General features: G+C 59.8%; 1 protein-coding gene across 5 annotated transcripts in view; it reads left to right on the top strand.

The window, feature by feature from the left end:
• The window catches only part of EXD3 (exonuclease 3'-5' domain containing 3), a 251,318-nt gene extending 240,267 nt beyond the window's left edge, over nucleotides 1-11,051 (top strand). The window contains exons 20-22 of one of the 5 annotated variants that reach the window (XR_002443615.1): nucleotides 2,741-2,834; nucleotides 8,403-8,792; nucleotides 10,583-11,051. Coding sequence is in view for 3 of the 5 variants with exons in the window: in XM_021413936.1 (XP_021269611.1) it covers nucleotides 2,741-2,834; nucleotides 8,403-8,716 (408 nt within the window). In the remaining 2 variants the exon portion in view is untranslated. Of the gene's footprint in view, nucleotides 1-2,740; nucleotides 2,835-8,402; nucleotides 10,504-10,582 lie in introns of those variants that run through there. The other 4 variants (XR_002443616.1, XM_021413936.1, XM_021413916.1 and 1 more) reach the window with 4 other exon arrangements.

Raw genomic sequence — 13,114 nt, 5'->3', positions numbered from 1 at the left:
CCCAGCATGGGGAGCCAGCTGCGCTGACTCGCTGTGATGTCATGGTATGGGGCTGATGGTGTCACCCCTCCTAATCCCCTGTCATAAGTCTCCGTGATGGCATTGCAGAACACCTGGGAGCGGAGTTTCTGTGTGTGCGGTGGATGCTGGGTAGCAGGGCAGCAGCTGCGGAGCTGCCAGTGCCTGTGCTGTGGTACAGAACTGGTGGGCAGAGGGGAGCAGGAAACGGCAGTAAGGGACCATAGCGGGGACAGTGGGTTGGGCTGGCATGGACCAGGCTCTCTCCTTACCCTTCACACGGACACGGTGAGCAGAGACCCAGGGAACGCACAGATCTCAGCCGTCCCTGCCCACCCAAAGAGCCAGCGCTCAGCATGCCCAGCGCGGCGATGGGAGCCGGGCTGCACTCGCCTGGCTCTGCCCAGCTGGCAGCTAGCAGCACCTGTGCCCATGCGCCTGCACTTGTGCCATGCCGGGCACCCAGCACGGGCCCCACTTGCATTGCCCGCGACGGGGCTGATTCACACGGGGTGCTGGAAGCCGGGCTGCCGTGGGAAAGCGCACCCGCCATGGCTCCCGAGCGCTGGGATTGCTTCAGCGGGGGTGCAGCCAAGATCCGTTTCACAGCGGGCAGAGCAGATCTCGGCTGGGATTTACCAGTGACTAAGCGTGTGCTGGCAAAGGGCTGCCCTAGCGTGAGAAAGCACGAGCTGCTCCTCCTTGGAGGTGTGCTCACGGGCTGCGCCGGGACACACAGCCCCAGGCACCTGTGGGGACAGGCACCCTCCATGCCACGGAGTGCGGGGCTGCTGGAGCCCCTGGGGAGCTGCCCTGCCCCTGCTCCACGGCTCCTCATCAGTGAGACTCTCCCCTGCCTTCCTGTGCAACCAGCCACACAAAAGCTGCTCTCAGCCCCCGGGACACAGGAGCAGAGCATCAAGCCCAAGGCCACCACTGGCCCCTGTGCCTTACCAAGGTGGCAGGCTGCCCTGCTTGCCTTCTTTCTTCTGTCTCATTTTGGCAAGGTGTTACAAGAAAAATGAATTGCAATTTTTATTACAGCTAATTGGTATTGTTGCTAAGTGGCTTATCTGGCTCCGGAGCCTGCCCTGTGCTTGGGAGCTGAGGATGGGGAAGGCCCAGGGGCTCTGGAGGTGGCGGGTGCACAGAACCTCCCAGCAGTGTCTGGGAGCCCCAGGCAGTGGGAAACGTGCTGCCATGGTGTACATGGCCCCAGGGGCTGCATTGTCCCTAGGTCACAGCGATGCTGGATTTCAGAAAAGTAGAGGAATTTTCCTGAGGTTACCCTGAGTGAGGCAGGGCAGAGCAGGGCATGGAGCAGGTGGGAGCGATGGCCAGAATGCCCTGAAGTGAGGGCTGCAGGACAGCTATGGTGTCAGGACAGCCACGGGGCCGGGCTGTGTGGGCTGGGACATCCTTGAGCCGCAGCATCCAGCTCTGCTGTGCAGCAGCTCTGGGGCTGTGCAGTCCCAGGGCAGTGGGTGACACTTGTCCTATACACAGGACCAGGTCTGTCCATCGTCCCTGCCCACCTCTGGATCCCTTTGTGCTCCTTTTCTTTTCTCCTCTGCCATCTTTCAGCACAGATCCGGTCCCCTGCCTTGCCCAGGAGCTGCTCACAGGCACAGCCAAGCTGTGGCAGAGCTGGAGAAGGGCAAGGAGAGGTGAGAGGCAGAGGGAACATGGGCTGTGAGATCTCCAGCGCTGCCTTGTCCAGGCATTCAAAGCCTGAGATCAGATCAGACGGGATCAGGTGGCCTCCGCCAGTTATTGTCACATTGGCGGTGAAATTAGAAAGTGACATCTCCTTCATGATCTGATAACTCAAAGTGCTGATCTGGCTCCGTAGAAAATTGAGGCTCTCACAAGTGAGAGATTTTCCTTCTGCTTGGCTGGGGTTTTGCAGTTTCTCCTCCTCTGTGCACTTGGCTTTGGGTTTGAAGGGAGAGCCTGGGGGGCTGAGCTGGGGCTGCGTGCTGCCCTCCATCCCACAGGGCAAGGAGGCAAAGCCTCCGCTGTAGCAATGAGGATGCATCCAGGATGCATGGCTATGGTGGCACAGCTCTGCCCGCCTCAGTCTCTGCCTTCATGGGACTGGAGCCTAGCGTCTTCTGGGGATCGAGTGGTGCTTTTTCAGACAAGGTTGCAGATGGAAATCACTCCTCCTGCTGTGGGGCAGAGCTCATTTTCAAACAAATCATCCTTGCTGAGGCAGCTGTGTGGGAAGAAGGGGCATCTTTGCACCTTGCCGTGACCCCGGTGCCGTTCCAGCCAGCATGCCGCAAGCACGCCGAGGGCCCGTGCCGGTGCCCGCTTGGGCAGTGGAAAAATTTCTGGTTTCAACAGGCTTTGGAGCAAACCCCCAGGCAGGAAACTTGTTCTGGTTGGTGAAGTTATGCACCTGTCCCACTTCTTTGCTTTGGTGCAGCATGCCCAAAGTGCTCCGCAAGCGAAAAACAGCCCCTCAAAACAAATAGTGAACAAAAGGTGTTGCGGCACATCCCGGCAATCAACCTGCTGCTTTCCAACAGCTTACAATGCTCTCAGGGAGGGTGAGGGGAGGCCGAGCATGCCCGGCTGCTGGCAGCACCCTGAGCTCGGTGGGACGTGCCTCAGGGTCCCCACGTATGCTAGTTGGGGTGCCCAGGGATGAGGCTGGTGCTTGAGGTTATAGACATCCCAGCCACCATCTCACCACTTCCCCCTCCTCTTTTCCCAGGTGTGCAACTGCAACAAGTACCTGAAAGTCCCAAAGGAGAGGATGAGGCAGCTGGTGGAGGGCAGCAGGCACTCGCTTGGGGACAGTGGCACAGGTGAGAGGCCGGGCACCGGGGAGGTCAGGCGGAAACCTGGGTCCCACTGCTGCCCCAGGGCTGTGAGCACCGGATTGCTCTCTGATGAGGAATGGAGACCCTCAGCACCAGGCTGAGGTGCAGATCTGCTAAGCCTTGCCAAACCCCCCTGCCCCATTACATTCATGCAAGTCCCAGCACAGCCCTTTCCCCATGCCTCAGTTTGCCCATCTGTCTGGGCAGGGCAGCGCGAGGCACGGGCTGCTGTGTGCTCCTGGCCGACTGGGGCTTTGCTGGGAGCTGAACGTGTGGCTCAGGGGACAAGGAATGTGGTGACTTTTCCCATGGTGCTGGTGGCCTGGGAGCACTGCGCTTCCCGAAAGGCCAGGGCATCCTCCTCGTGGTTTCTCTGGTGGGGGCACTCACTGTTTGTGTGTACCCAGGGACCAGCCCGGCCTGTTCCACCAGTTCTGGAGTATGGGAAATACTAACGCTGTGGTTTGCGCTCAGCCATGTGAGCGGTTTCCCCTTCCCTCATCAGGACGGGGTGACGGAGCTGGGGGGGCTCACACAGCACTGCCACTTCACTACACAGCCTCTCTGGGAACCCTTGGCTGCTGCAGCCTTTAGAAGACCCGCACACGCCCTTGTGCAATGGGGAACACCCCCACATCCCTCCTTCCCCTGTTGCAGAGGGGTGGGGTCAGCAGGGAAGGACCCAGGACTGCAGGAACCCCACACCAGCCATGGCCATGCCAGGGAGCATCCCTCTCTGAGGGCAGCCAGCAGCAACAAACACCTCGGTACCCTCACGGGATTGGTGTTCCGCTGCCACAGAGACATGAAATAAAAGCTGACTTGTGCCAGCTGGGCTCATGCCTGTGCTGCAGATCCCAGGGAGCTGCCAAGGGGTCCCCCGTGACCCTGTGCTCAGCCATGCTTGGATTTCTGGCCCTATTTAGAGCTCACTGGGTGTTGCTGGTATTGAGAGCATCTGTGTGAGCTGAAGTAGGATGGGTGGAGGGGAGCAGTTCTGCCCCACACATGGCATGGGGGTACGGCACCCCGCTGCTCACCCACATGGGCCAGCTTCATCAGCTCGGAGTTATCTCTGGGACCATGGGCAGATGCTCATCCAGCACGCAGCCTTGGCAAGAAGCCTCACACCTAGGTTGTAGGGAACGTTTTCCCTGACACAGCTGTATTTTTCTTGCATGAGGCTTTGATGGAAGTGCTGAAAGTTGCTTCAAGCCCAGACAGCTTTGCCTCGTGGTGCCTTTGTCCCAGTGGGGTGCTCAGAGCAGCTTTCCTGGGGAGCTGTGTGCCCAGAGCAGGCTGGGCAGTGAGAAGTGACGCTGCTGTGTGTCCTGTGGCACAGGCAAGGTGTGATGTGGCTGGAGGCCACTGGCAGTATGCAGGCTCCTGAATGAACCAAGTGGATGGGTTGTGTCACAAGCTCTCATCTGGCCAAGGGAAACTTCTTGCTTAGTCAGTGTGGTAAAACCAGCTGGCATGGTGCCCTGGTGCTTGGGGATGCTCTGCCAATGCAGACAGGCAAAGGAAAAGCTGGAGGACTGCAGCAAGTGAGCAGCAAGCACAGCAGTTTCCAGGCAGGGCACAGGGGGCCAGAGCCCTTTCCTCAGCCAGGGGCTGTGCTCTGTAGCAGGACCCATCATGTCCAAAACCTTGAGGATGGATGCATATTTTTCCTTCCCTGCTTCCATGATCTGAGGCATATGGCTTTGCTCTGAGCATCGGACCAGTCTGACTGAGACATGGGAAGGGCGCGCAGTCCCTGCACCATCCCACAGTTGCACTCACACCCGTGGAGCATCCTGGGCCTCCTGCCTGCCTCATCACAGCCCCAGTGTGCAGGGGCAGCCAACGGCCCCACACGCGTTGGGCTGCTCTGTGGGCAGGGAAGGGGAATGGTCCTGTATCAGTCCCCAGGAGGCTGCACCCACAGAGCTGGGGTCTTTTGCACCCGTTCAGCCCCAAACCAAGCAACCAGGCTTCTATCCCACAGGGTGCAGTGGGGTGCTGGAGGCTTCCAAATGGGGCAGGGATGGGACCAAGGAGCTACTGCACAAGACTGCGAGCAGGCACTGTGGCAGGGGCACACACAGGCACCACTTGAAGCTTTGCCCCTGCCTGGCTGCTGACTTTGGGTACAGAGCTGGCGAGCTTTGCTCCCACCGCAGCATGCCGATTGGAGCTGCTGAAGGTGCCCCTTTGCCTTGAGCTCCTCCGCCCAGCACCACCCTGGGAACGTCTCAAGAACGTGGCCAGGCCGCTGCAGCCCAGGTTGCACAATCACAAGTCCTTTGTCCTTGGCTTATCTGACTTAGAGAGGAGGAAAAGATAACCAGGCATCTTCAGCGCCCTGCAATCGAGTGTGTTTCTCAGGCTCGTAACTCCTCTTATCAAGTTCAATCTTTCACCACGGTGAGGTTTCCCATGCACCTTTGTACTCCAAGAATGCTCCCAGGTCTGCTTTCAGACTTGTGCAAAGTCTTTACGATGCGCGCTTTCTCCAAAACACCCAATCCTTAATTGCCTAATTACGGACGAGTCTCCCATGTGTGTGTGCGATGACAGCTGGGTGCGGCTGCGGGGCTGTGGGAAGGGCTCGGCTTGCACAAGTGCTGCCAAAGCCCGGAGCCTCTGGGGCCAGGCAGGAGAGTGTGGCACGGGATTGGCTTGGGGGGCACGGAGGGACCAGGGCTGGAAGTAGGGCCTGGGGGCAGGATGCGCTGTGGGAACAAGGGGCAGTGCCAGGGGAGGTTGGGGTTACTCACTGGTGTCCTGGCACTGAACCTCCAGGGTGCCCAGGGTGGGGGAGGAGTTGTTTGATCTGAGAAAGTGGAATGGGAATGAGAACGGGAACAAGGTCTGTCCTGGCTCCCCAGGCTGTCCCGTGCCCCCATCCCACAGCGAGGGCTCCCAGAGCTGTTCCGCCAACCCAGGACTCTGCCAAATAAATAGGGTGTGGGGACTGCAGTTCACCAGTGCCACTCACCTTCACAGAGTGCTTTGAGTGACTCTGCAGTGCCGGGGGCCGCTGGTCAGGGGTGCACATCCCCTGCCCACACCAGGCAGAATCTCATGGCTGCGGCTCGTGGCTCATGCTTCTCCCGAGGTCTCTGGGACAAGACTGCCGCAGCCCCACACTGCAGCAGCTGAGCAGGGTCCCTGCATGACGTCCCCTCCTCGGAGGTGCTGGCATTGCATCCCCCCATGGTGATGGTGCCATCAGAGTCATAGAATCACAGAACCACAGAATATCCTGAGCTGGAAGGGATCACCGAGCCCAACCCGGCCGCACGCAGCACCACCCAAACCCCAACCCTATGGCTGAGAGCCGTGTCCCAGCGCTCCCTGAGCTCTGGCAGCCCGGGGCCGTGCCTGCTGCCCTGGGAGCTGTGCCGTGCCCAGCCCCAGCCCCATTGCTCCATGAGCCCTGTGCAGCCTGCCCAGTTCCATCGTCCCTGGGTGACCCAGGCAAGAGGGGGAGAGGTGAGCGAGAGGCCAAAGGGCTTTTTATTTTCATGATGTTTTATAATGGGATTATTAGTTCCCAAGAGGTGTTTCGAATTGATTCGGTAAGGAATTGCTTTCATTTCTCCTCTGCAGAGCTGTGGTGGGAATCCAGCCTTTGGTGCGAAGCGTCACAGACCTCTTGAAACTGTAGATCTCAAAACATCGGCGTGCCAGAAATCCTCACCCCCACCCCCACCCCCACACCATGTGCTGCATCCTGGTGTGCCCAGCGCTCGCAGGGGTGTCACAGGGTACCCCCACTGGAGCAAACTGAGGAGGGGAGAAAAAATTCCCTCCTTCCCAGAGTTCTTCCCCCAGGAAAACCATTTTCGTTCTGAAGCTCTGACCTTTTCCCAGCGTGGTTTTCCCTGCAGATAGCGCCCGGCCGGCACCCTGCGCCCATCTTCAAAAGCCCCGCGAAGAATTTGGTGGGAGGGGGAGAGGGGGTTTTACAAGCTCCCATTCAAAAATGGTTACTTTGAAGTGATGTAGCATTTTCAACCCTTTGAAGCGCCACAATTAGGGAGGGGGCTGGTGCAGGCCAAAGGCATAACACTGGGTGACTATCACTGCCTTTCTCTCCCCAGTCTTTTAAGGGATGAACTTTTCCTCCCTGCCTGCCTGTTTCTCACAAGACACCGACCAGGGGGATGGGGTTGGGGCATCTGGGAGTCGGAGGTGTGGCAGAGAAGGAGAGGGGCTCCTGTTTGGCAAGAGCCAGGTGGGCACCAGGGTGGATGGATGGAGCGTGCCCATAGGGAGAGCGTATTGCCGGGGGCATGGGGCTGTGCGTGCCCTGTTGTGGGGTTGGGATGCTGAGGGGCTGGGATACTGCAGGGCTGGGATGCAGTGGAGGTGGGATACTGCAGGGCTGGGATGTTGCAGGGGCTTTTAGGGGATTTCATGGTGTGGAAATGTCTTTGCTGTCACCGTGGTTATGGTTGAATCCACCACACTGGAGTCCTGAGAGCAGGCACTATGAATAGAAAAAAGGGAAAGGGATGTATTTTTATCTGCGTGTTATGAGCTGAGACTGAAGGAAAGCAAGTGCCTGGCCTGGGGTGATGCAGGGAGCCTGGTCCATGTGCTCAGAGCTGTGGCACGGAGCCTATCCCTGCGCACCAGGCTGAGGGCTACCTGACACCAGGTTAGGGTTGGGGTTGGGGTTGGGGTTGGAGTTGGGGTTAGTTTTCCCAGTGGTGGGCTCTGTCCTGGAGAAACCCCCAGGATTGGAGCTTCCCCTCTGCTGTCCCCACTCCAGGCAGCTCAGGGATCTGAGGAGAACCCCAGTGCTTCACCAGTTGCCAAAAACTGGAGAAAAAGGGAAAATGGGTTGGTTTTTTTTTTTTCTCTGAAGGAACAAATTTTGGTGTCCCAAGCAGATGCAGAACAAGGGCAGCCCTCAGCCTTGCTTTCCCCACTGAAATTCCTGGTGTGCTGATGCAGGGACAAGCCAGCCAGGAACGCTGGTGCCCCCTCCGGCACGGTTGGCTCCCAACAAAGCTCCCTCTGATCCTCGCATGGGGCAGGTTGGAAGCCCCAGAGATGCTGCTGGAGAGCCGCAAGATGCCTTTTGTCATCTTAATTGATGCTGGGCAGGATGAGTCCCCACCCCCCCCCTGCCAAAATGAGTCATCCCATAGCAGCGAGTGCAGCCCGCCCCATGTCCCCGGCTGCCAGGCATCCTGATGGATGAGAGTCAGCTCAGCCCCCACTTCCGCTGCCCGGATCCAGCAACCCACTGTGCCCCCACCGCGGGGACGCGAGCAGCGAGAGCCTGCACCGAGCTGCCAAAAATGCCGTGGGTTTTGCGGCGCTTTGGTTGCGATGGCAGCGATCCGCTGGCCTGGCGGGGACACAGCCGGGTCATGCTGGGACAGCACATGGGACACGTCCCCCCGCAGTGCCCCTGGCAGTCACCTCCCAAATGCGTGGGGTGCTCCTCCCGAAGGTGCAGCCTGGCAAGGTGGGCTGTTCCTATGGCTGAGTACAGACCTCACTTATCACACTGGTGGCTGACGGTTTCTCTGCTGTTTCCCATCCCTGCAGGCTGCCCAGCATCTTGCAAGGAGGAGCCCGGTCGGACCTGCAGTGCTGCCCGGCCCACTGGCACCGCATGGGGAGAGCAGCTGGAGGACACGGGGCCATGTGGAGCAGCTGTGGGGCTGGTGGGGGGCACGGCTCTGCAGGTTGCTGCCATCCCCCCCGGGGTGCTGGACAAAGCCGAGCTCACCGACTTCTACTGCTGCACCCGCTGCGGGAAGGTGTTCTGGGAAGGGTCTCATTTCGGACGTGTCGTCTCACAGTTTCAGGACATTCTTGTCACCACAGGGGACGAACAGCGCGTCTATGAGCTGAGCTGAGGGGAGCACGGGGCATGGGATGGCTCGGCAGCAAGATGGAGGCTGCAGGGATGCACTCCCCTGTGAGCTTGGGCAGGTCTGTGGGGCGTGGGCTTGGGTTTGTGGTGTGAGACTGGAAAGCGGGCTCGTGTTTTGGGGTCCGTGGGGTAGGGGCCTGTCACATTTGCACCGATGCGGTGACGGTCTGCAACGTGGCCTCCATGGCAGCATTAAATGAGAGGCACCTGGGGAATGGATCTGTTGCTTTATTTCTGCCCCCCTCCAGGCTGGGCATGGCAAGAGGATGGCCGAGCTCTCCAAAATGCCACCAGGCACTGCCAACCCCGTGGCACCCATCAGTACCCAGCACACTCACCCCAGAGCGGTGTGTCCCTGCCCAGCCAAGCCTTTCTGCTTTCTGTAGGAGGATCGCTGAGGGGGGGCTCCGCTCACTGCGCCCTTCCAGGTGCTGCCCCCAAGACTGAGAAAGCACCTCCAGTGCGCATTGTGCTCCGTGGGTGTGAGACACGTGTCTGCGTGATGCCACCCTCCGTCCCTCAGCTCTGGGCACCATTGGCTGCTGCATCCCGGCCCATGGATGGGCTGAAAGCGCTCCACCCTGTAACAGAGGAGCCTTTGCAGAATTCCTCCCCTAATCCCGGTTAACTGCCAGGCACTGATGTTATTGCTAACAGGGCCCAAGGGGCTCTTGGCTTAAGTGTGACATTTACGGGCCAGTGAAACGCCTGCCGGCGCAGCTTACACCACAATGTTGATGCGCTCTCCCTCTCTGAACGCTCGTGGCAACGCAGTGCTGAGGGCTCCTTCCCCTCAGAGACATTACGCCCAACGCTTCTTGCACCCCAGGTGGGCCCTGTGTTGGAAGGGCACTGAGGCGGCTCCCCACAGCCTCACAGACAACTGTGCTCCCTTCCTCCCTGCCATGCTGTTAGCGCAGGTGCCCGTCCGCCCTCCCTGGTGGTCCCTGCTTTGCATTGCCATGGTGCAGAGGTTTTGCCTCATTTTCAAGCAGATGACAGCAGAGGCGACTGGGATACCCCCACCACAGCCTGTGCCACCCCTCTGTCCCTGTCACCAGCAGCGCAGCACCTGTGAGACTGTGCCCACGGACCTGCCGGGCCCCCAGCCTCGCTCACCGCTCACTGCCATACGATACAGTGCAGCGGTTGGGTTTTGATGCTGGCTGCGTGCACATTGGCTCTAAGTGCTCTTCTCCCAGTCTGTCTTTGGAGGGTCACAAAACATAGCCTCACTGCTGAAGCACAGCAAGAGATGCCCATGCTTGGCTTCCATCACCACTTTGCCTCTTCTCCCTGCCATGGAGGAGGGCAGGCAGGTGCTGTGCTCCCCACAGGGTCACATCCTGGACAGCCACATCTGTTTCCTCCAATTCCCTGTCCTCAGGTGTCCCCAGTGTCTCGCAGCCCTGCCATGCTCTGTGGCCTCCCAGGAGCTGCTGGCCGCTCTCAGCTGGGGCTCACCACCCAAAACTGCTCTGTTTTAGCAACAAATCTCCCAGGCACCTGCATGGCCCCATGCAAGGTCTGGTGTCTTCTCCTGCGCTGTGCCAGGCGGGCCGGCCACTGGGCACTGCCACAAGGGACCGTCCCTGCACGAGCAGTGACACCTCAAGCTGTGCGGTGCTCCAGGGATTATCTCTCCTAATGGGATTAAAATGCCTTCTTCTGATCTTGCCCTCAGCCATCATCATTTTTCTATTGATTCTTTCAGCTTCCCACTCTGTTGTCTGCTTTTTTTTTTTTTTTTTTTTTTTGCATAACCTCAAGGAATTGTGTTTCATTTCCTGGTTTTCCAGACCCGCGCTCTTTCTAGGTGCTAACGTGTTTTTCTTAATTCTCTCTTCAGCTGGAATCGGAATTTCCTCTTCTCTTTTACCCCAAGGTCACTTTTGCCGCAGTTGTGGTGCAGCAGCCGGCAGGACTCCGCTCCGTCGGGGTGGGCACTGCACAGTGAGCGCGGGCAGCTCTGCCGCGCTGCGTTTGTCCATGGGCAGCGTGTGGGCACGGCACGACACGACCCCCGGGGGCTGTGCTTGGCTGGCGCGGGATGCTGCCCCCTGTGCCCTGGAGCAGAGGACGTGGAGGTGCGGGGAGGTCGTCACCAGGCAGGGCCACGGTCAGCATCAAACTGCCGAGCCGGGCCGGCCTTGAAGCAGCATCCAGGAAGCAATAAATCGTCCGGTTTTCAATGGTGGAGACGGATCAAAGAGAATTAAGCCGGCTTTTTAATCAGACTGCAGTACTGTTTCCCTATCTGGCTTCTTTTTAAAAATAAATAAATAAATAAACAAACCTACCCCACTGCCTGCGCCATAGTAATGTTTAACGTTTATCCGGGCAGTAAAGGGCCCTTTGTGCTTTTATGGGGCTGTTTGATCGTGTGTTCGCGGGGCAGCAGGGGCAGCTCCCGCAGAGCCACCCGGTCGCTGGGATGCAGCGTGCATGCCCCGCTCCTGCCTCTGCCTCCTCCTGGAGGACACTGCTGTACAACAGCACCAGAGGAGAAGGAAGGCAGCACCCAGTGAGGGCTGCAGGGAGGGGAAGGGAATGGATCCGGTCTTTCCAATCTCAGGACTTGGCTTCACCTTTGGACCCTGAGCTAAGAGCTCGGGAAGGGATGGGGGTAAGGTGGGGGAGAAGGGCTAGGGGGGAAAGGCTAGATGAAGCTGGTGCAAAAAAAGCAGTTTCCTGTGGCACGTAGCAGTGCCTCGGGACATGCTGCTCACTCTGCACCTGATGCAGTGGAAGCACAGCACCTCCAGCTCCATGCCAGCCCGGTCCCTGCACTTTATGCATTGCTGCATGGCTCTGGGGCGGCTCCAGTGTGCCCTATGGAGCCCTGAGAACTCACGCCACATCGGATATCGGGCAGTTCCTCTCCTCGCCTTGTGTATTTCTTGCATATCCTTCGCAGTTTGATGGGGACAAGGTGTTTGGCACTTGGGCCAGCTTTAGTTTACAAATGAATCTATCAACATTGTTCCTCATCACGCAGGAATGCGCTTCCCACCCTTCTCCCCCACCTTATCCCCAACTCCTTCCGAGCAAACTTCCTTCCTTGTGCAATCTGGATCGGAAGCTGTACCGCATACTTGACCGGCTCGAGGAAAGCAGCTCCGCTCCCTGTGCCTTTGTGGCTCACACCGGGCCGGCAGACACAGCAGCAGAGCGGGGGCCGAGGCTTCCCGCACGCTGTGGGTGCTCCACGTGAGCTCCCCGTTGCTCGGTTGCCATTTCCAAACAATCTGGCACGTTTCTGGGCACAGGCCCAGCCCTGGTGAGCCCAAGCTTGGCTGTGAGCTGCAGGCCCCGTGCTGCCCCACAGTGCTCCGTGGGCCGGGGGCAGCAGAGAGGTGTCAGTGCCACGTGAGGGGACATTTGTGTCTGGAGGATGTCTGCTCACTGGGAAATAGCCTGGGACTGGTTCTTTCCCATCAGCCTGCCAACACCTGGACACGACTTCCAGGCCAACGTGCTCCTTTCCTCTCACATCAGGCCTCACTGCATGTCCTGCGGAGGGTTACGGCTGCGTCACCCCTGAGCCCACCCCGACACACGTGGTCCCAAACCTGGCTCAGAGACGGCAGCCAGAGCCGTGCCACGGGGCCGCAGCCAGAGAGCCCTGCACGCAGCCAAGGGCAGAAGCAGCAAGCAGCTCTCCACCTCCGTGTGTCAGATCTGGTGGCCGTCCGCCTGGACAGCGTTTTCTCGCTGTCACGCACGGGCCGTGCGCTCAGGGCAGGACGGCAGCAGCGCCGCAGCACTGCCAGCAGGAGCGGGCTCGCACCGAGGGGGCTGAACGCGCGGGGTGGGCTGCTGCGGGACGGCGGGATCCGCTCCGCCCGCGGGCACTGCATCCTGCGGTGCACCCACCCCGCGCGGCCCCCCGACCGTGACTGCCCCCCCCGCACCCCCCCGGGACGGGGACGCATCCCGGCCCGCCTCGAGCAGCGGCCGTTCCCGCCGAGAGCGCGCGTGCGCGCCCTCGGCCGGGTCCGTGCGCTGGGAAGAAAAGCCGCCGCCTTTCCCACGCTCTCCGACACATTTTAATGAATTAAGTGGGGGCACGCCCCCTCGCCGCCCGCCCCGCTCCGTCCCCCGCCGCTCCCGCTCCGTGCGCGGAGCCCCCGGCGCTGCCGCCCGAGCGCTGCGGAGCCCGGACCGGCCGCTGCCCGCTCTGCTCCCGGGGAGGGCTCTGACGCGGCCCCGAGCCCCGCTAACAGCGGAGTGGTGTCGGCCCGGACCGTCTGCGGTTCGCTCATCCGTTCCGTCCCGTCCCCGGAGCGGCTGCGTTTACAAAAGCGAAACGCGAATCCGAGCTGAAATGCGCGCTTTCAAAACTGCTTTTTTTTTTCTCCCTCTCTTTTATTTTTCCTGC

Source organism: Numida meleagris, chromosome 16 (assembly GCF_002078875.1).
Source record: "Numida meleagris isolate 19003 breed g44 Domestic line chromosome 16, NumMel1.0, whole genome shotgun sequence".
In the NCBI taxonomy this organism is placed as follows: domain Eukaryota; kingdom Metazoa; phylum Chordata; class Aves; order Galliformes; family Numididae; genus Numida; species Numida meleagris.
Note: the sequence above shows the minus strand (reverse complement) of the source record. Positions and strands in the feature narration are given on the sequence as shown.